The sequence below is a fragment of the Myotis yumanensis genome, unplaced genomic scaffold, assembly GCF_028538775.1.
Source record: "Myotis yumanensis isolate MYYU_CA2020_CCGP unplaced genomic scaffold, mMyoYum1.0.hap1 SCAF_3, whole genome shotgun sequence".
NCBI classification, from domain to species: domain Eukaryota; kingdom Metazoa; phylum Chordata; class Mammalia; order Chiroptera; family Vespertilionidae; genus Myotis; species Myotis yumanensis.
This window is the reverse complement of record NW_027223754.1, coordinates 214,615,454-214,635,549: the sequence shown is the minus strand read 5'-3', so window position 1 is coordinate 214,635,549 and position 20,096 is coordinate 214,615,454. Positions and strand designations below refer to the sequence as shown.

Here is a 20,096-nt window from a genome sequence, read left to right as displayed (position 1 = left end):
AAGGAGAAAGCCACCCCGCTGACCTTCACAAACGCTCTTCAGAGAGAAGTATGTGGTCTGGTTGATGTAGCCAGCGCCCTTCATCAGCGACGTCACACAGCCAATCAGCACCCGGGGGCTGGAGTCGGACAGTCCTCGGCCCTGGTTTTTGCTGTCCTCTTCCCATTTATCAGAAACAGCTTCCACCTGAGACAAACCAACCTCTGTTGAAGCATAAGAGGCCCACAGGAAAGCAGACTGAAGACTAGTACCTCCTATGAAGAGCGATGCAAAAACCCTCAATAAAAGACTAGCAGACTGAATGCAGCAAACTATTAAAAGGATTATGCACAAGCGAGGAGGGCTTATCCCAGAAGGCAAGGCGGGTCAACAAAGAAACTCCACCCACGTGACACACACACTGGAGGAGCCGGGAAAACAACCGTCATCTCGGGGTGCAGAGAAGGCACCTGACAAAACCCAACCTGCTCTCGTGATGCAACGCTCCGCACACGAGGCACAGACACCATCACGGCCACGTGTGCAGTGTCCTGCCAACGTCATGGTCAGCAGCGACACTCACTGAAAGCTTTTCCTCTAAGATCAGGAACAAGATGAGGTGCCTCCTTTTGCCACTTCTGCCAAAACAGCACTGGACGGTCTAGCCAGAGCAACAGGCAAAAAAAAAAAAAAAAAAAAAGAAAAGAAAGAAAAGGAATCTAACCTGGAAAGGAAGAAGTAAATTTATCTCTGCTTACAGATGGCATGATCTTATATGTAAAAATTCACTAAATATTCCATCAAAAAACTGTTATAGCTAATAAATGAATTCAGCAAAGTTCAAGATACAAATCAACAAAAATTACTTGCGATGAATATTCCAAAAAGTGAAATTAAAAAACCAATTTGCTACATACAGACACATCAAAAAGAAAAAGAAACTTAGGAATAAATTTAACCAAGGAGATGGAAGACTTATACACCGAAAATTATAAAAAGTGGCTGGAAGAAGTTAAAGACACAAACAAATGGAAAGACACTGTTCATGAATTGGAAGACTTATATTAAAATGTCAATATTATTCTAAGCAATCTAGAAATTCACCACAATCCCCATCCAAATCCCAGTGACCTTGTAGAAATAGAAAACCCTCCTAAAATTCATACCATCTCTCAGGGGCCTTGAGTAGCAAAACTATCTTGAAAAGGAAGAACAAAGCTGCAAGTTCCACATTTGATTTCAAAACTTGCCACAGAGTTATAGTCATCAAACACTGTGGCACTGGCACGAGGACAGGCACAGGAACAGATTCCAGAAATAAACGGCATATATGGTCAATAGATTTTCTTTTAAAATGTATTTATTTTACAGAGAAAGAGGGGCAGGGAGGGACGGATGAATGGATAGATGGAGGGAGGGAGTGTGAGGGAAGGAGGGAGAGAAACATGGATCTGTTGTTTGACCTCTGCATTCACTGACTGATTCTTGTGTGTGTCCTGTCTGGGTATTTAACCCACAACCTTGGTGGGACAACACTCTAACCAACTGAGCTACCTGACCAGGTCCCAAGACCATTCAGTGTAGAAAGGGTTTCCCCACAGTGAAGGCTTCTAAAACATGATGGTGGGAAAACTGGATACCAACATGCAAAAGAAAGAAGTCAAACCCTTACCCAACACCATACTCAGAGATTAGCTCAAAATGGATCAAAGACTTACATTTAAGAGCTAAAACTATAAAACTCTTAGAAAGAATAGGCAAAAATGGTCATGCTTTTGGATTAATGAATAATTTTAAAAAATATATTATTTTTATTGATTTCAGAGAGGAAGGGAGGGAGAGGAGGTAGAAACAACAATGACGAGAGAGAATTATGGATCAACTGTTTCCTGTACATCCCCCACTGGGGATTGAACCTGAAACCCAGGCATGTGCCTTGACCAGGAATCGAACCGTGATCCCTGGCCAGGCTGAGGTTTCTTACAGAACTCAAAAGCTACAATGAAAAGACAGACACATTTAACTACAAAAAACTACAAATCAAAGCCAAAAGATAATCTTGGGGAAAATATCTGCAACACTTTCATATACCAATTTTCCTTGAAAAGATCTAATTTCCTTAAAAATAGAATTTTCTTTAAAAAGTTGAGCCCCACAAAAAATATGGACAAAGGACACAAAAATATTTCATAGAAAAAAAGTGAAATATTATTTTAAAACTTAAGTGAAAAATAAAATTACGAGATAACTGTTCACTGATTAGATTGGCAAAGATTCGCAAGAGTGAGACATCCACGCCCTTGTCAACCTTGGGAACAGACAGCCTTCCACCTGCTCCCAAGAGTTCAACTTAGTACAACATGACTGGGAAGCAATCAGACGACAACCACTGAAACGTGAAGTGTGCACACCCTCTGCCTGACAACCCTACTTCCAAGAAATTACAAAAGGACTATTTGCAAATAAAAAAGTTGCTGAATAATAGGATCCGCTAACGGGATAACGCAGGGTCCAGTAACTACCACTTTTAACAATCCTTTTTGGAGAGCGGAAGGATAGAGAAATGTTAACCGTGGGCATCTCCACAGCATAAAGTTACAGGCAAACTTACGAAGGGGAAGTGTCTATGGGGTTCGATTTACAATGACCACCACTGACTTTTTACAACAGAAACCACCGCGAGAACAAATGCGCCCGGGCGGGTACCCCGTCTCCCCGCTTGGCCACCGGGCGGGCGGGCGGCCCGGGAACCCGGAAGGAAGCTCCGCGCCCCGGCGGGCCTCACCCTGACGGCCTTCAGCCCGCTGGACACTTTATCTTCCTCCACCACCGCGATGACCTCCTGCCCCACGCTCAGCAGCACTTTGCTCGTCACCACGTCGTTGGAGAAGTAGATGAGGTCGTCGATCATGCCGTAGTCGCTGCAGTACCTCGTCACCACGCCCTGCACGGTTTTCAGCTTGGCGTCACCTGGACGGACGGACGGACGGACGGACAAAGCGGCTCCGCTGACGGCCGGCGCGGGCCCGCCCGACGCCTCGGCCCTGCTGGCGGGAGGTGGGGTGCGGGGCCCCCCCGGGGAGCGTCCGGGAAGTCGGGTGCGTGAGGCAGGCTGCCTGGTGCTCGACCCCCAGCTCTTCCACGGCCACGTGGAACCCCAGGCCGGGTCCCGACCGCCGCGTGCCTGCTCCCCGGCGAAGGGGGCGCGGGGACAGCTCCCACCGATGCCAGTGCCCGGGAGGCTGGGGCGCAGTGGGGGTGACTGCGAGTGATGCCGCATCCGGGGACTTGTGATCCCTACTATCGCTTTTTCCTCTTTCGTAATCCACAACCTCGGCAGCAGCGCCAGGAAATTATCTCACAAAACGAGGCGACCGAGAGATCCCAGGCCTGGCCCGGGGGGCGGGTCGTGTCGGGGTCCAGGGCACCCCCCCCCCCCCATTGCTGACGACAAGGCTGCTGCTGCCCGTGTCCTGGGCCCTCCCTGCACCTGCTCTGCGGCTTCCCCGACACGGGAGACACCTGGGAGCAGGTCCGCCCCGCGGCCCCTGGAGGGAAGTCTGGGCTCCAGCTGCCCCTCCAAGCCCACGGGGTGCAGACAGCCCGGAGGGAGAGGCCACGCCACAGGCCAGAGCCGGGACGCGCCTGCGGGGGAGGTGGGAGGTTGACTAGGCGCCCGGCCTGACTGCTCTCCCCCCGGGAGGCCTCGCCCTGGGGACCGCCGCCGCCCGCAGCCCCGGCCCCGGCCCCGGCCCACGGCCCGCGAGGCACCTTCCGCGGGCTCGAGCCTCCGCAGCCCGGTCTCCTCCTCAGGGCTGTCCGCCCTCCTCCAGAAGAAGGCCACCACCTTGGCCGCGAGGCGCAACATGGCCGGCCGCAGCCTCGTCAGCGTCAGCGCAGCGTCCAGCTGCCCGCGGCCCCTGCACGTGGCCACGTCGCTCCCACCGCCCTCAGCCAATGGGGTGACCGCGTCTGCGCCTGCGCCTTCGCCTTGTTTGTTCCCGGAGCTTGGCCAATGGGGTTGCCGCACTGGAGCCTGCGCCGGAGCCCCTTTGACTTTGGCCAATGGGGTTGCCGCCCTCCGGGACTGCGACCGCGCCTGCGCCCATGTCCCATCGCTATTGGCCAATGGGGTCTCCGCTGGCAGTGTTTGTGGGCCGTTGGCGACCGTTAGTGTGCCTAGGCGCGGTGCAGTGTGGGAGTGATGTCCTGCCCTTGGCTCGTGCTGGAGGGCGGGGCTTCACGCAGGTGGGCCTCCGGGCCTCCTTCCCATTGGCTGCTGTCAGGCGTCGCTTTGGTTCCGGCCACGCCCCTCCTCCGGTGCGGGTTGGGGATGCTCTTCCGCACCTGCCACGGGCGGCCCTGGTTCTTGAGAGTGAGTCACACGGGCAGGTTTTCCGCGTCAAACACGCTGCTCTCCCGGGAGAACGCGCCGGGTCGTGGCCGCGTCTTTGCTCCGGGGACACTGGTCGGGACTGTCCCCTCCCGCGAGTCCCGGCCCCTCGGCATGCCTCGGGGAGTGAGCCGCCTGCCCCGAGGCCGCAGCGGCGGAACGCGGCCTCGCACAGAGGGGGCCTTCACGTGAGCTCGGCGGGGCTGCAGGCCTCTTCGTGGGCTCATTTCGAGTTGCACCAACTTCTGCACCAGCCTAGGCTCCTCCACGTGCCGTGCAACGCGAGGCAGCTGCGCCGGCTCCTCTGCTCAGGGTTTGTCCATTTCAAACAAGGTGTCAAATATGGCATCGCCCGGCCGGGCTCAGTGGTGAGAGGTCGGCCCGGAGGGAAGGGTCGCGGTTCGACTCCCGGTCAAGGGCACGCCAGGCCCCTGGGTTGCAGGTCTGAGCCGGGCCCTGTCCCGCGTGTGTGGCGGGGGGAGCAACCAATCGATGTGTCTCCCACGTGGATGCTTCTGTCTCTCCTTCTAAAATTCAATGGAAAATATCCCCGGATTCTGCACTTCTCAGCTCATGCGCTCGGCCACCCAACAGACGTCTCAGCCTCGTCATCAAAGCGCACTCCTCACCCGGCCGCCTGCCAACCAGGAGGTCACCGTTGGATTCCCGGGTTGCGGGCTCCATCCCCAGTGGGGGGCGTGCCGGAGGCAGCCCGTCCATGATGCTCTCTCATCATGGATGTTTCTCTCTCTCTCCCACTTCCTTCCTCTCTGAAATCAATAAAAATATATTTAAAAAACCCAAAACCCCACGGAGACAGCAGAACATCCCACGATGGGGACCTGATGCTTCGCTCTCACCTCCCGTGGGTCTGTGTGTGCGGAGCCGGTGTTCCGGGCGCCTGAGCTCGCCGTGCACACACAGACCCTGCAGCTGTGACACCCGTGCCAGCGTCTCCGGGGGAGGCATGTCCTGGCCTTTCTCTCTGCTCAGTGAGCAGAAGGAGAGGGCGCCACGGGGACTCTGGGGCTGCCTGCGGGGCGGGACGGCCAGCGTCCCAAGCAGGCCAGGGCCACCCGGCCGGGCTGCGCGCAGGCGTGTGTGTGTGTGTGTGTGTGTGTGTGTTTGCGTGTGCGTGCTGTTGTGCCGGGGGTTTCCTCGTATGATCGCAGGGGATGGGAAAAGGGCGCTTGGAATAAAAAGCCTCCAAGACAAAGCCGCGGCCTCCGCCTTCGGGGCTCGGTTGGGGGGGGATCCCCTCGGGGGCACTTCTTCTGAGACGCCCCCGGCGCCCACGCCCTCCCTGTGCTGAGTGGGACCGAGGCGGCCCCTCCATTTCCCGGAGCGAATCCAGGCCCTGGCAAGGCCGGCGGTTACACAACCACCGCGAACTTCCCAGGGTCACGGCTTCCCCTCATTGACATTCAGGACGAGGCCCTCCTGCTCCTGGCCCCGCGCAGATCTGCTGGGCTTTTGTTCCCCTGAGGAGTCGCTGCTGGAAGGCCCGGCAGGATGACTGGGCAGCAGCGAGCCCCCCACCCGGAGACCAGCGCCAGCAGCCCAGGGTGAGCACGGACGGAAGGACAGACGGCCGGGACCTGCGTGTGTGAGGAGGGGGGCGGTGACGGTTCAGTTACCACCTTGAGCAACTGAAGGGCGTGGAGGAGCCAGCGCTTCCTGGGACGTGGGGGTTGAAGGACGCAGGGCCGGTCCGCGCACCCACAGCCCAGCACCCGCCCCAACCCAGAGGCGGGTTGGCTTTGCTGGGAAAGGGGCTAAGGGAGGAAGCAAGCGAGTCTCTTGTTCAGTTCACGGACTTGCTGTGAACGGTCCTCCCTCACTGGGGACTTGTTTTAACCGGAGCGTTTCCAGAGCGACCACGAGTAGCAGAGTGGGCAGCGCGCCGGGCACAGCTCCGTGCGGCGCTAACGAGGCCAGTCTGTCCCCAGCGCCATGACTCGGGAGGAGTCCTGCCGGGAGGAGCTCAGCTACGACCGGATGGCCACCCTGGAGCGCGGGAGGCCGGACGCAGAGGGCTACGCGGACGCCAAGGCCGGCGACCTGCAGCTGTCGTCGAGGCTGCCCCCCTGCTTCAGCCACAAGACGTGGGTCTTCTCCGTGTTGATGGGGGTGAGTCGCCGCGCCAGGGCCATGGAGGCATCGTCCCGTGAGGTGTGCCCTGCCGATGTCGCTCCCAGGCCTCGTGGGACAGAGCCGCTCCCTTAGCCGGCTCCGGAGAGCCCCGTGGGGCTGTGCTCTCTGAATCTGTCCTCCGTTTACCTGCATCTGTGGCCCCAGCCCCACTGGCTGCTGGGCTCCGGCTGCCCTGGGTCCTGCCACAGTTGGGACAGCCCAGGGCCCACCTGACTGTCCGCAGGGTCACGCATGGAGCTGGGGTGGCTTCCTGGAGGGAGTCGAGTCACCCTGCAGGGGTGGGAGGAGCCTCCGGCAGAGTGACCGGGGGACGGTGTCCCCTGGTGGGAGGCAGGGCCATGGTGTCAGAGCAGGCCCAGGGGCCAAGGAACGGCCAGCAGGGAGCTGGGAGTTAGGCCAGGGGGACCAAAAACTGGAGGGGACTTTCCTGGGACGTTCACCTTCAGACAAGCTTGGTGACTTGGGAACCCCAGGCCTCCAGCCCCCTGGGCAGCACCCCCGATAGTCCTGCTCGCCCTCCCCACAGCCGGGACCCCATCCCACTGAGACTGGATCCCCCCCCCCCGTGGGGCACTGAGGAAGCCCCCTGCTCCTGCTCCCGGAGCCCCGGACTCGGAGCCGCGCCCCAGCCCCTGCTCCGCTGCCCGACCTCATGTAGGTGTGGGCCGTGTCTCCTCGGCCCCGGCCCCAGGCCCCGGGCCCCAGCACTGCCATCACAGTGCGACAGACAAGGCCCTGCCCGCCCCGCAGCCTCACCCTCTGCAGTGAGTTCCCGTCTCCGGGCCCTGAGCTGGACGGGGGTCCTGAGGCCCCAAAACTGCCCCGGGCGGGGGTGGGGCCGGGGGGCCGGGTGCCGTGTGGTGCGGCAGGCACTGCGCTGAGCCGTGCTGTGTTGCAGGGCTGCCTGCTGGTGACCTCGGGGTGCTCGCTGTACCTGGGGAACGTGTTTCCCTCCGAGATGGATTACCTGCGCTGCGCTGCGGGCGCGGTAAGCAGTGCCCTCGGGCGGGTCCTGGACCGAAGCTTGGGGTGCGCTGGGTTTGTGCTCCGAGACGCCCCGTGGCTGGCCCTCGGCTCAGCCAGCACCTCCTCCGGGGCCTCGGCTTCAGGGGCTCACGACATTTGAAAACGACCGGTGAGCGAGTCTGAGCCCCGCGGCGGTCTCCTGGGCTGGAAATGGCTCCCTGGTCTCTGGCTTCGTGGGGCCGGGCCCGGGACTCGGGCCGCCCGCCTCCCCGCTGTGCCCCGCTGCGGGCCACTGGCCGGCCGGGCACGCCCTGGGCTCGCGGGGCCGCCCGCCTGCCCGCCCGCCTGCTGCAGCCCTGCCCGGTCCTCCAACACCTGAAGCCACTGACACAGCTTCCCTCCCCCCGCCCTGGGCGGCCTCTGCTGCCTCAGGACAAAGCTCTGACGCCCGCCCTGCCTCTCGGAGAACCTTCCAGGTGACCACTGTCCTCACCTCTGGAGCAGCCCTTGTTGGGGCCACAGTGACCTGACCTCTGACCCTGATGGCTTCAGGGCAGCGCCAGCCTGGGCTGGGGGTCCCGGCGTAGATCTTGGCAATGCCCTTCCCCCTCAAGTGACAGGGGTCGTGGGGTCCCAAGGGCTCCCCCTCCCCATCCAACCACTGCTCTGGCCCCGCAGGCCCCTCCCCTCAGCTTGTGCTGCGCCCACGGCAGCGTCTGCAGGTGCGTCACCCCCAAGAGCCACACGTGGTGTGGCCCCTGAGGCCCCTGAGGCCCCCTCTGTCCACCTCCCCACCCAAAGCCCCACACTTGCCCTCTTCCCTTGTCTTTGCTCCGGTGAGGGTCACAGTGGCCCCGACAAGAACGCCCTGGGGCTGTTCCTGAGTTCCCGCCCTGCAGCGCCTGCCCTGTGGGTAATTTCCTGCGCAGGGACTGCCTCCAGTTCTGAGTGTCCACCTGGACACGGGTCACACAGGGGCCCTTCCCGTCCCGCCAGGAAGCTGCCGCTTCTTCCCGAACAGCCACTCCGCAGACGGGGCCTCTCCGGGCTGGACCGTGGCCGCCACCCTGGTTTTGCGACGTCTCGGGCCTGGGAGGCTCAGCGCTCAGGCAGGGGCCTGGCCCGCTCACGGCTCTCTCTCTTCCAGTGCATCCCTGCGGCTGTCGTGAGCCTCGCTGTTTCCCGGAGGAACGCCGACGTGGTGAGTCCAGCTCGGTCCAGTCGCTGGGCCCTGGGCAGCCGCACGGCTCGTGGCTGCGGATGGGACCAGGCCCTGCGGGGCTGACAGGCACATGCGTGTGCTCACCTGTGTACACGCATACTTGTGTGCGTGTACTCGTGTGCATGTGCGTACACTTATGTGCGTGCATGTGTGCCTGGGTGGATGCACCTCTGCCCACGGCAGCCCGAGCCCCCACCCTCTCACTGGGAGGAGTCCGTGGGCCTCCCCAGGGGTGGCCGGGAGGTGGGGTCAGTGTGGCGCGGAGGAGCACACGCCGGCTTCTCTTCCAGATCCCCAGCTTCCAGCTGCTGTTTGTCTCCACGTTCGCGCTCACCACGACGTGTCTGATCTGGTTTGGATGCAAACTGGTCCTGAACCCGTCAGCAATCGACGTGAGTCGCCGGGGCCACGGGCATCCCAACGCTTCCGCCTCCTCCCGGCCTCCTGCCGCCGAGTCCGTGTGGGGCGCGTGGCTGCTGCCCACGTACCTGTGTCACGGCTCGCGTCCGGCCCAGCGGGGAGTTTGTTCATCCTGAGGAGGGAATTGTCTTTCACGTTTTCTTGACTCAGCGGATGGATTTATTGATGCCATTTCAGTGCCTTCACAAGTTCTTAGACATTAACGGACATGGTGACACACAGGTGCCCCCCACAACGTGCACCCACTTTAACAGCCGACAGCTCAACCGATGTTTCCCTTGTTGAGTGTAACCCCTGGAGTTAATAATTATTCAGTGGGTCTGCGTTTTGGGGGACACCTTGTGTTTCATCGAGTCTGCGACGCGCTGGTGGTGAGGGGCGCCTCTGAGAAAAACGGAAGAGCCGTCATTCTCGTTCCAGAGCCAGAGGCGACTCACAGACACGGGGACCCCCAGGGTCCTCCCCGAAAGCCGCCTGCTCTGGGACCCGGGAAGCCGTGGGCGGCCCCGAGGAAGGCTGAGCGGCTACCAAGCCACCAAAAATGGACGGACGCACGCGGGCCCGCGGGTCGCCCGGCCGCGTGGTCCGCAGGGGAGATGCTGGCTACCTGGGTGGTCACAGGGCTGCTGACGGCTCGCACCAAGGGTGCTGCGTGAGCGTCGCCCGGTGGTTATTTTTACGAGTCACCCACTTAGCACCGCGCTCTCACGTTGCATGTTGTGGTCAGAAAGCACCGTCGGGTCTGTGCCGATTTCCTGGGACTTGTGGGCCGTTTTGTGGCCTAACAGGTGGTCAGTTCCCAGATGCCCTGAAGGCGTGGGCAGTCCACGCTGTGTTTCGATGCAGGTTCTGTAGAGCAAGTGTATTAATTGCATTGGGTTTGAGATGTAGGTTTACCATCGTTCAGGTGTGGGGAGGTCAGGTCCGGGGACACCGGCCACCAAGGTGACAGTTTGTGCTCACAGTCCTCAGGAGGAGGGGCCACGAGGCCACACGGGGGCAGGGGAGCAGGGCGGGGGGCAGGGGAGCAGGGCGGGGGCAGGGGAGCAGGACAGGGGTGCAGGGGAGCAGGGCGGGGGGCAGGGGAGCAGGGCGGGGGGCAGGGGCGCGGGAGCCCTCGCTGTGGTCTCAGGGAGGAACGGGCAGGGAGCAGCTGAGGACGGGCTGTGTGAAGTGTCTGGGCTCCGGGACAGGGCTGCCCCTGGCTGTTGGGGATCTGGCCCCGGATGATGAGGGCCGCTGGGGGGAGCCCCCCGAGTAGGGGCGGCAGGCCCTGGACTGGCCCACTTGTACACAAATTGACGTTTTTTAGCGGATGGCTCTGTGGGTACTAATGGACGTGACGTTGGTGTTTCTGGGACGTGACTATGGATATTAGTACAGAGGTGGGCACGTACCTGCCAGCAGGTTGGGAAGCGGGAAGCGCCCCAAAGCCCCCGGTGGCCTCGGTCTTTGGCAACGTTCACAGGTTTCGGGGTGAATGTAGGTTCCCTCTCTAACTGTTACCACTTTCAAATCCTCACCTGAGGATTTATTTCCCTGTTGCTTTCAGAGAGGGTAGAAGGGAGGGAGGGAGGGAGAGAAGAAGAGAGAGGGAGACATCTATGTGAGAGACACACCCACTGGCTGCCTCCCCCAGAGGGAACCTGTTCCCAGGCACCAGCCCTTGACCGGGAATCAAACCCGAGACCCTTTGGTCCAGGGGCCGAGGCTGTGACCACTGAGCCACCAGCCAGGGGTGCTCCTCTCTTTAGAGCAGGGGCCCTGGAGGGTCGGCGGCAGGGAGGGCGGACCAGGGGCCAGGCTTGGCTCAGCCGCGGGTGGTGCCCAGCCCTGTGCCCGGGGTCCAGGTCCCAGGTCAGAGGAGGCAGGCGCTCAGCCCGGCTCCCCCCTCGGCCTGCAGATCAACTTCAACCTGATCCTGCTGCTGCTGCTGGAGCTGCTCATGGCGGCCACCGTCATCGTCTCCGCGCGGGCCAGCGAGGCATCCCGCCGGAAGGTGGGCGGCCGGTGTGCCGATGTGCGGGGCCTTGTGCGGGGCGGGGGGGATGGGGGGCAGGGGGTGTTGTGCTGACCTCCCCAGTGTCACGTGGAGAGACCGGTCTGTCTGTGGAAAATGCCGCCGGGGGAGGGGAAGGAGGTGGGGGGGAGGGGAAAGAGGTGGGGGAGGGGGAAGGAGGTGGGGGAGGGGGGAGGGGGAGGGAGGGGGAGGAGGTGGGGGGAGGGGAAGGAGGTGGGGGGAGGAGGGGGGAGGTGGGGGGAGGGGAGTGGGGGGGAGGGGAAGGAGGTGGGGGAGGGGAGGGGGAGGGACGGGGAGGAGGTGGGGGAGGGGAAGGGGGCAGCCCCAGCATAGGGCGCAGGCAGGTCACCTGTCTCTCTCCAGGGCTCCAGCTCCGACGGCGCCAGCACGCTGCCCGGCGTGGCGTTCCCTGCGCGGGTCCTGAAGGCCTACTCCGTAAGGGCGTCCTTCCTGCTCCTTCTGATTTATTGGGGGAGGGGCAGGGCGCTGTCTGTGGGGATCGCGGCTCCTGCAGTGCGGCTGGTGCCAAAGCACCTCATCGTAGGAGCTGCCAGGTGTGGATGACTGATGTCGGTGTGGGTGGGGTGGGGTGGGGTGTGGGTGGGGTGCAGGTGCGGGTGGGGGTGCAGGTGCGGGTGGGGGTGCAGGTGGGGGTGGGGGTGCAGGTGGGGGTGGGGGTGCGGGTGGGGGTGGGGGTGCGGGTGGGGTGGGGTGCGGGTGCGGGTGGGGGTGCAGATGTGGGGTGGGGGTGCGGGTGGGATGTGGGTGCAGATGTGGGGTGGGGGTGCGGGTGGGATGTGGGTGCAGATGTGGGGTGGGGTGGGGTGGGGTGCGGGTGGGGTGGGGTGCGGGTGCGGGTGGGGGTGCAGATTGGGGTGGGTGAGGCACACAGTCCTGGCTGACACCTGCTGTCCCTGGGCGCCCTGGAGCGGCCGTGGCTCTCAGGCCCTGGTTGGAGGATGCGTCAGGTGGCCACCCTCTCCTTTCACTTTGAGCCTCTCTCTGCGTCTGCTGGTCCCGTAACCAAGCTGCTCGCCTCCCACGGGAGTTGGCGTCTGGGCTTCTCTGTAGCCTGTAGGTTTGGGCGGGAGGTGTTTGGGGTTATCTACGTCGAGCTTAGAATCGCTCCTGGTGGCCCCTCTCCCGTCAGGACAGCAGCCTGCCTGGGGGTGGTTCTGCTGTAAGAGCCACAAGCGCGTCCTGTCTGGCTGCTGTCGGCCTGGCTCCCTCCTCACTCTGTCTGTGAACAGTGACCAGATGTCACTGTGTCTGTCCTTCTCGGGCCTTTTGAGTGGAGCCCACGCCCTCGAGGCGCCCGTGGCACGTGCTGTCGGCCGTGTCCTGCCCCCCCCCGTGAAGGCGGCAGCGCCTTCCTCCCGCTGATCCGGTGGGAGGGTGCGTGTCCCGTGTCGGGGAAGGTCGTCCTCAGGCTCCGACGGTGTCGCTCCTTCGCCCCAGCTCTTCGCGCCCCTCGCCCTGCCGGCCTTGTCAGGGCGCTCGTGTTCTGGGGCCACCTCCATGGAGACGCTGCCTCCACTGTCCCCCGCAGGTCATCGAGGTGATCGCTGGCGTCTCCGCCGTGCTGGGCGGGGTCATCACTCTGAACGTGCACGAGGCCGTGTCGAGCCCGCACCTCGCGGTGACGTTCTTCTGGATCCTCGTGGCCGTGAGTCCCTCCAGCGCGGCCCTCGTCCGTCCGAGCGCCACACGGCCCTCTCCTGGCCACACTGCCGCTCCCATCGGATGTGGGGCAGGAGGGCACGGCTGGGAGCCCCCTCCTGGGCCTGTCACCTTCAATGTCTTCCTTGTCTCTCCTCTCTCAGTGTTTCCCCGGCGCCATTGCCAGTCACGTGGCAGCGGAGTGTCCCAGCAGGTGCCTGGTAGGTGGGACCCAGGCTGCGGGGGGTGTGTGTGTGTGTGTGTGTGTGCAGGGGGCGCCTGTCCTGAGGGAGGAGCCCAGCTTCGGCTCGTCCTGTGTCTGTCGGGTAGCGACCTGCAGCCTTGCTGTGGCTGTGGGACGGGTGCAGGGCAGGTCTCGGCAGCAGGAGGAGCGGTTTCACCGTGTGAACAGTCGGCGGGCCCACGTGGAGACTCCTGGCCCGCGGTGCGCTGAGGATCAGCGGGCAGACCGCCCGCCCGTGAGCAGGAGCTGCGTGGAGCCGGCGCGGCTCGAGCTGACCGGCCCCCACGGCCGCCTGCCCCCCAGGTGGAGGTGCTGATCGCCATCTGCAGCCTCACGGCGCCGCTGCTCTTCACGGCCGCGGGCTACCTGACCTTCAGCGTGAGGCGCGTCCTGGAGGTGTTTGCCGATTACCCGCCAGCCCTCAAGGTGCGAGTTCCTCTACAACAGGCCGCGTGCGGGCGTGTCCCCGGGGCGGTCGGTGTCTGGCGCCCTCCGTGTCCCTCCCACCCCTGCCCTCCGCTCAGGCCCTGGGAGGGAAGTGCCCCCCCGTGCTGTGGTGCCACCGCGCTGACGCTCCCGTTTCTGTTCCACCGTAAGATTTGGTGCTTTTCCCCTTCGCCGTGGCTTTGAGTCCATGAAACGTGTTCACGGCTCAGAAGTCAGACCCGGAGGCAGGTCACGCGCCCTGTCACGTCCGTACACCGGCTCCTTTTTCTGTAAACTGAACGATTTCTCCTGGCGTTTCCTCCGACTCTCATTACACACGTGCAGTCCCCTGACCAGGGCACCAGCTGCTCCCCTGGGAGGGGCCGGGCTGCTCTGGGTCCTGACACTGCAGACACTCCGCAGGGCGCACCTGGCACAGGCAGCCCGAGGGCAGCTGTGCTGTTAGACCCCCGGTGAGGGCCCTGGTCCCGGCCAGCGGTGGCGGGAACAGCTGTCCCCGGTTCTGTTCTGAAGCAGGTGAAGGCTGGCAGCACCCACCCCTCCTCCCGTGACCTCTGTCCACCTGCACCTGTCCCTCCTCCCCGTGACCTCTGTCCACCTGCACCCGCCCCTCCTCCCATGACCTCTGTCCACCTGCACCCGCACCTCCTCCCGTGACCTCTGTCCACCTGCACCCGCCCCTCCCCGTGACCTCTGTCCACCTGCACCCACCCCTCCTCCCGTGACCTCTGTCCACCTGCACCCGCCCCTCCCCGTGACCTCTGTCCACCTGCACCCGCCCCTCCTCCCGTGACCTCTGTCCACCTGCACCCGCCCCTCCTCCCGTGACCTCTGTCCACCTGCACCCGCCCCTCCTCCCCGTGACCTCTGTCCACCTGCACCCGCCCCTCCTCCCCGTGACCTCTGTCCACCTGCACCCGCCCCTCCTCCCCGTGACCTCTGTCCACCTGCACCCGTCCCTCCTCCCCGTGACCTCTGTCCACTGCACCCGTCCCTCCTCCCCGTGACCTCTGTCCACCTGCACCCGCCCCTCCTCCCCGTGACCTCTGTCCACCTGCACCCGCCCCTCCCCGTGACCTCTGTCCACCTGCACCTGTCCTTCCTCCCGTGACCTCTGTCCACCTGCACCCGCCCCTCCTCCCTGTGACCTCTGTCCACCTGCACCCGCCCCTCCTCTCCGTGACCTCTGTCCACCTGCACCCATCCCTCCTCCCCGTGACCTCTGTCCACCTGTACCCGCCCCTCCTCCTGTGACCTCTGTCCACCTGCACCCGCCCCTCCTCCCGTGACCTCTGTCCACCTGCACCCGCCCCTCCTCCCCGTGACCTCTGTCCACCTGCCCCCGCCCCTCCTCCCGTGACCTCTGTCCACCTGCACCCGCCCCTCCTCCCCGTGACCTCTGTCCACCTGCACCTGTTCCTCCTCCCCGTGACCTCTGTCCACCTGCACCCGCCCCTCCTCCCCGTGACCTCTGTCCACCTGCACCCGCCCCTCCTCCCGTGACCTCTGTCCACCTGCACCCGCCCCTCCTCCCGTGACCTCTGTCCACCTGCACCCGCCCCTCCTCCCCGTGACCTCTGTCCACCTGCCCCCGCCCCTCCTCCCGTGACCTCTGTCCACCTGCACCCGCCCCTCCTCCCCGTGACCTCTGTCCACCTGCACCTGTTCCTCCTCCCCGTGAACTCTGTCCACCTGCACCCGCCCCTCCTCCCCGTGACCTCTGTCCACCTGCCCCCGCCCCTCCTCCCGTGACCTCTGTCCACCTGCACCCGCCCCTCCTCCCCGTGACCTCTGTCCACCTGCACCTGTTCCTCCTCCCCGTGACCTCTGTCCACCTGCCCCCGCCCCTCCTCCCCGTGACCTCTGTCCACCTGCACCCGCCCCTCCTCCCCGTGACCTCTGTCCACCTGCACCTGTTCCTCCTCCCCGTGACCTCTGTCTACCTGCACCCGTCCCTCCTCCCCGTGACCTCTGTCCACCTGCACCCACCCCTCCTCCCCGTGACCTCTGTCCACCTGCACCCGTCCCTCCTCCCCGTGACCTCTGTCCACCTGCACCCGCCCCTCCTCCCCGTGACCTCTGTCCACCTGCACCTGTTCCTCCTCCCCGTGACCTCTGTCCACCTGCCCCCGCCCCTCCTCCCCGTGACCTCTGTCCACCTGCACCCGCCCCTCCTCCCCGTGACCTCTGTCCACCTGCACCCGCCCCTCCTCCCGTGACCTCTGTCCACCTGCACCCGCCCCTCCTCCCCGTGACCTCTGTCCACCTGCACCTGTTCCTCCTCCCCGTGACCTCTGTCTACCTGCACCCGTCCCTCCTCCCCGTGACCTCTGTCCACCTGCACCCGCCCCTCCTCCCCGTGACCTCTGTCCACCTGCACCGGCCCTCCTCCCCGTGACCTCTGTCCACCTGCACCCGCCCCTCCTCCCCGTGACCTCTGTCCACCTGCCCCCGCCCCTCCTCCCGTGACCTCTGTCCACCTGCACCCGCCCCTCCTCCCCGTGACCTCTGTCCACCTGCACCTGTTCCTCCTCCCCGTGACCTCTGTCCACCTGCCCCCGCCCCTCCTCCCCGTGACCTCTGTCCACCTGCACCCGCCCCTCCTCCCCGTGACCTCTGTCCACCTGCACCTGTTCCTCCTCCCCGTGACCTCTGTCTACCTGCACCCGTCCCTCCTCCCCGTGACCTCTGTCCACCTGCACCCGCCCCTCCTCCCCGTGACCTCTGTCCACCTGCACCCGTCCCTCCTCCCCGTGACCTCTGTCCACCTGCACCCGCCCCTCCTCCCCGTGACCTCTGTCCACCTGCACCCGCCCCTCCTCCCCGTGACCTCTGTCCACCTGCACCTGTTCCTCCTCCCCGTGACCTCTGTCTACCTGCACCCGTCCCTCCTCCCCGTGACCTCTGTCCACCTGCACCCGCCCCTCCTCCCCGTGACCTCTGTCCACCTGCACCCGTCCCTCCTCCCCGTGACCTCTGTCCACCTGCACCCGCCCCTCCTCCCCGTGACCTCTGTCCACCTGCACCTGTTCCTCCTCCCCGTGACCTCTGTCTACCTGCACCCGTCCCTCCTCCCCGTGACCTCTGTCCACCTGCACCCGCCCCTCCTCCCCGTGACCTCTGTCCACCTGCACCGGCCCTCCTCCCCGTGACCTCTGTCCACCTGCACCCGCCCCTCCTCCCCGTGACCTCTGACCTTCTGCGTCTCTGGGGGCTCTGACATCACGAACAGTGGCCTCAGCTCCGAGAGCCGTGTGTGTTGTGTGTGATGAACTTACCCATGTGCCTGTCCTGCTCGGGGTCTCAGCTGCCATAGAAAGGCGAGCGTCATGCCCTGCTTTACCTGGGCGAGCGTGTGGGGGCAGCGCCCCGCCTCTGAGAGGCCTGTGTGTGGGTGGCTCCCCTCCCGCCTGTCTCCGTCCTCAGTCTGTGGCCGCTCGGTCCTGCCCCAGACATGGAGCTGCCACAGGTGGGGCCGCCCACCCCACCCCGAGGACAGCTGTGGGGCCTCGCAGGCCCGGCTTCTCCACATGCACTGAGGAGCCCTGCGGCGTGGCCGGGCGGTGGGGGGGGGGACACGGGAGACTGACCGGCCGCTCAGGGCCCTTTTGTGCCCGTTAAACCCGGAGCAGAGCTGAGTCCTCCGCCGCTTTGGGCGGAAGGATTCCTGCTCCCGGCACTGAGGTTCCAGCACGGGGTGCGGCCCCTGGGCCGGTTTCTGCGCTCCCAGGAAGCTGGCGGCGGGGTTGTGGGGTACCTCCTCCTGGACCCTCCTCGCTGGCTGCTGTGGGGGTGCAGGTCCTCCTGGACCCTCCTCACTGCCCAGTTGTGGGGGCACAGGTCCTTGGACGCTGGCGTTAGATGGAGAAGACATGAGTGGTCATAGGCCAGTGATGGCGAACCTCGGCGTGTCAGCATTTTGAAAAACCCTAACTTAACTCTGGTGCCGTGTCACATATAGACATTTTTTGATATTTGCAACCATAGTAAAACAAAGACTTATATTTTTTATATTTATATTATATATTTAAATGCCATTGAACAAAGAAAAATCAACCAAAAAAATGAGTTTTCGTGTCACCTCTGACACGCGTGTCATAGGTTCGCCATCACTGTATGAGAGACCTTATTGCAGACCCAGGAGCCATGGCTATCAAGGAGCCATCAGACAAACAGCTCTTCAGAGCGGCCGCACCGACAGCAGCCGGCCCGCCTGCCAACCACCATCTTCATCCAGAGACAAAGGCTCCTTGCCCAGCAGTGACGCGGCGCCTGGGCGGCGGGAAGGCGCCTGCGCGGGGTGTGCAGTGCGATCGCGGGTCCTTGCCTTTGCGCCTGCGTGTGGCAATGGCCTTGAGCGCCCAGCGTCCTCTGATTAGGTTCCCACGTGGTCTTCTGGGCCGGTGGGTCGGGGGCCGGGGGTCACAGGGGACTGAGGCCGGCGGGGGCCGTGGCCGGCTGCTCACACCTGTTTCCCACCAGCAATCCTACGACGTGCTGCTGCTGCTGCTGCTGCTGGAGCTGGCGGTGCAGGCGAGTCTGCACACGGGCACCGTGGTCCAGTGCGCCCGCTTCACGGTGGCCCGCCCCCAGGAGCGCCCCGCGGAGGTGAGTCCCAGGCCCCGGAGGTGGCACCCACCCTCGCCGCCTTCTTTCAGGACCCAGGAAGCGTTTGCAAGGAGAGGAATGTGTGGTTTTTTAAAGCCAGGCAGACGCAAGGCCATCCTGAAGACATGCCCCAAACCGAATGCCTTGTTTTCCTCCAGCGGACGTGCCAGGATTCACGCGGTCCCCCAGGGCCCCCCGGGCCTCTGGACAGGGCTCTGTGGGAGGGGCCCCCGCTCCTGGCAGACGTGGTGGCATCACAACCGCTGGCTGGCAGACTCTAGAGCAGCCGTCGCCAACCTTTTGGACCTCAAGGACCACCGGCTGGTGACCGCTGCTCTGGAGGGTCAGGCTCAGGCTCAGGCCACCTGGACTCGCCCAGATCCCACCTCTGTCCCCACACCTGGACGGCTGAGGCCCCCTCCCTCCCTGTGGGCAGCCCACCCAGTCCCGCTTCATGGGACCCCGGCCCACCGCCCTTCAGGTGCACGATGCCCTGTGCAGGGTCCTGCAGGCCCCTGAGTGCACTGGGCGTTCCTCCCACCCGGCCACCCAGGCCCCTCAGCCTCACGCCCTGTGCTCCGCACACCCTGGCGCTGTGTCCCCACCAGGCTGCTCCTGGTCCTCCTGGGACCGGCTCCTGCCTGGGGCCCCGTCCTCAGTGACTGCCCTCCATCCTGCCCGGCTGTTCCCTCCACCACACGCCGCAGAGTCTCAGACCCACTGTTTCCTCGTGACCTGGTTGTGGTCGTCTTCTGTGGGGACGGCTCTGGCCCCTGCTTTACAAGCGATGGGTCTGTTTCTGTGTCTGACACCAGGGTACAGAGTTGGGGGAAGGACTTGGGAGCCGCCCACAGCTGCCTCCATTTCTGCAGGTCTTGGGGTACTGCTGCCCAGAGCATCCTCCTTCCCTGGGGTCAGGCCCCGGCCAATGGCATCAGTGTCCCAGGCCAGGTCCAGACCCCTCTCTGAGGGGGTGGCATCCCCTGCCCCCAGGAAGGGCCTGGGGGTCCCACTTATTCCTGTGCTATGGTGTATTGTCCCCCCATCAGCCAGGACTTATCGAGCACCTACTGTATACAGGTGCTGGCTCTGCCAGGGGCCGGCCCCTCCGAGAACCGGCAGGAAGAGAGGCCTCATGAGCAGATGTGGGTCCCCAGGAGCCCGGCCTCCTGGACACCAGGCCACGGCCCACCTCCAGAGCCAGCATGTGGCCACGGGGAGAGCTCCCCCCAGCCCAGGCTCCGTTCCTGTGGAGGCGGGGCGGACTCTCCCAGGCCGAGGGCTGCCAGGCCCCGCACCGCCTGCCCGCGCACGGCTGGGCTGCCCGGTGAGGACTGTGCCTGTCTTGCCGCAGGTGGCCCGGAGCCTCCCGAGGGAGTTCGACAAGGAGCGAGCCTGGAGGGCCGTGGTGGTGCAGATGGCCCAGTGAGGCCGGAGAGGAGGCGCCGGCCGCGCCCGGAGACCTGCACAGGCACTAGTCACCTCGAGCTACTACCCTCTAACCCCTTCCCGCTGGGGGCGGTCGGGCTGCCGAGTGTCTACTCCCAATGGGCACAGGCTGACTGTTCTATCTGATTGGCGGGTCAGCTCGGTGCCGGGGGTGGGGGGCTCGTCTGGGGCTGGACTCTGGCGCTGGCTGCGCAGTTTCCTGGCCACTGTGCCTGCTGCCTGGTTCGCTCCTCCCGGACCTCACCTGGCTCCTACCCCGCTTTTTGAAAATATATTTTTATTGATTTCAGAGAGGAAGAGAGGGAGAGATAGAAACATCCATGATGAGAATCATTGATCAGCTGCCTCCTGCACGCCCCACACTGGGGATCGAGCCCACAACCCGGGCCTGTGCCCTGACCAAACCGTGACTCCGGGTTCATAGGTCGATGCTCAACCACTGAGCCACCCGGCTGGGCTCCTGCCCGTCTTTGTTGAGCACCTACTGTGTGCAGACCGCAGGCCACTGGATCCGCCCTCGCGGCCTTTCTCTTCT

The 20,096-nt window shown here is 63.8% G+C and overlaps 2 protein-coding genes across 2 annotated transcripts in view; one reads left to right on the top strand and one right to left on the bottom strand.

Annotated features, from left to right (window-relative positions):
* MOV10L1 (Mov10 like RNA helicase 1) overlaps positions 1–3,847 on the bottom strand; it is a 32,954-nt gene extending 29,107 nt beyond the window's left edge. The window contains exons 1-3 of the mRNA XM_070408041.1: positions 3,751–3,847; positions 2,765–2,949; positions 24–186 (exon numbers count right to left, since the gene is read on the bottom strand). Of these exons, the coding sequence (XP_070264142.1) occupies positions 24–186; positions 2,765–2,949; positions 3,751–3,847 (445 nt within the window). The remainder of the gene's footprint in view (positions 1–23; positions 187–2,764; positions 2,950–3,750) is intronic.
* Positions 3,848–5,830: 1,983 nt separating this feature from the next.
* MLC1 (modulator of VRAC current 1) lies at positions 5,831–19,629 on the top strand. The gene is made up of 12 exons (XM_070408039.1): positions 5,831–5,937; positions 6,322–6,502; positions 7,425–7,514; positions 8,640–8,693; positions 9,005–9,106; positions 11,038–11,133; positions 11,518–11,589; positions 12,704–12,820; positions 12,978–13,034; positions 13,361–13,483; positions 17,987–18,112; positions 19,467–19,629. Exons 1-12 carry the CDS (start codon positions 5,885–5,887, stop codon positions 19,539–19,541), a joined length of 1,146 nt encoding a protein of 381 aa, XP_070264140.1. The 5' UTR covers positions 5,831–5,884; the 3' UTR covers positions 19,542–19,629.
* Positions 19,630–20,096: the final 467 nt, after the last annotated feature.

Bases quoted from the DNA above. Each gene is read 5' to 3' on its own strand.
- MLC1 (XM_070408039.1), top strand. From the start codon at position 5,885: ATGACTGGGCAGCAGCGAGCCCCCCACCCGGAGACCAGCGCCAGCAGC. The intron at 13,035-13,360 runs GTAGGTGGGACC...CCTGCCCCCCAG, and splicing joins AGTGTCCCAGCAGGTGCCTG to GTGGAGGTGCTGATCGCCAT. The intron at 13,484-17,986 runs GTGCGAGTTCCT...GTTTCCCACCAG, and splicing joins ATTACCCGCCAGCCCTCAAG to CAATCCTACGACGTGCTGCT.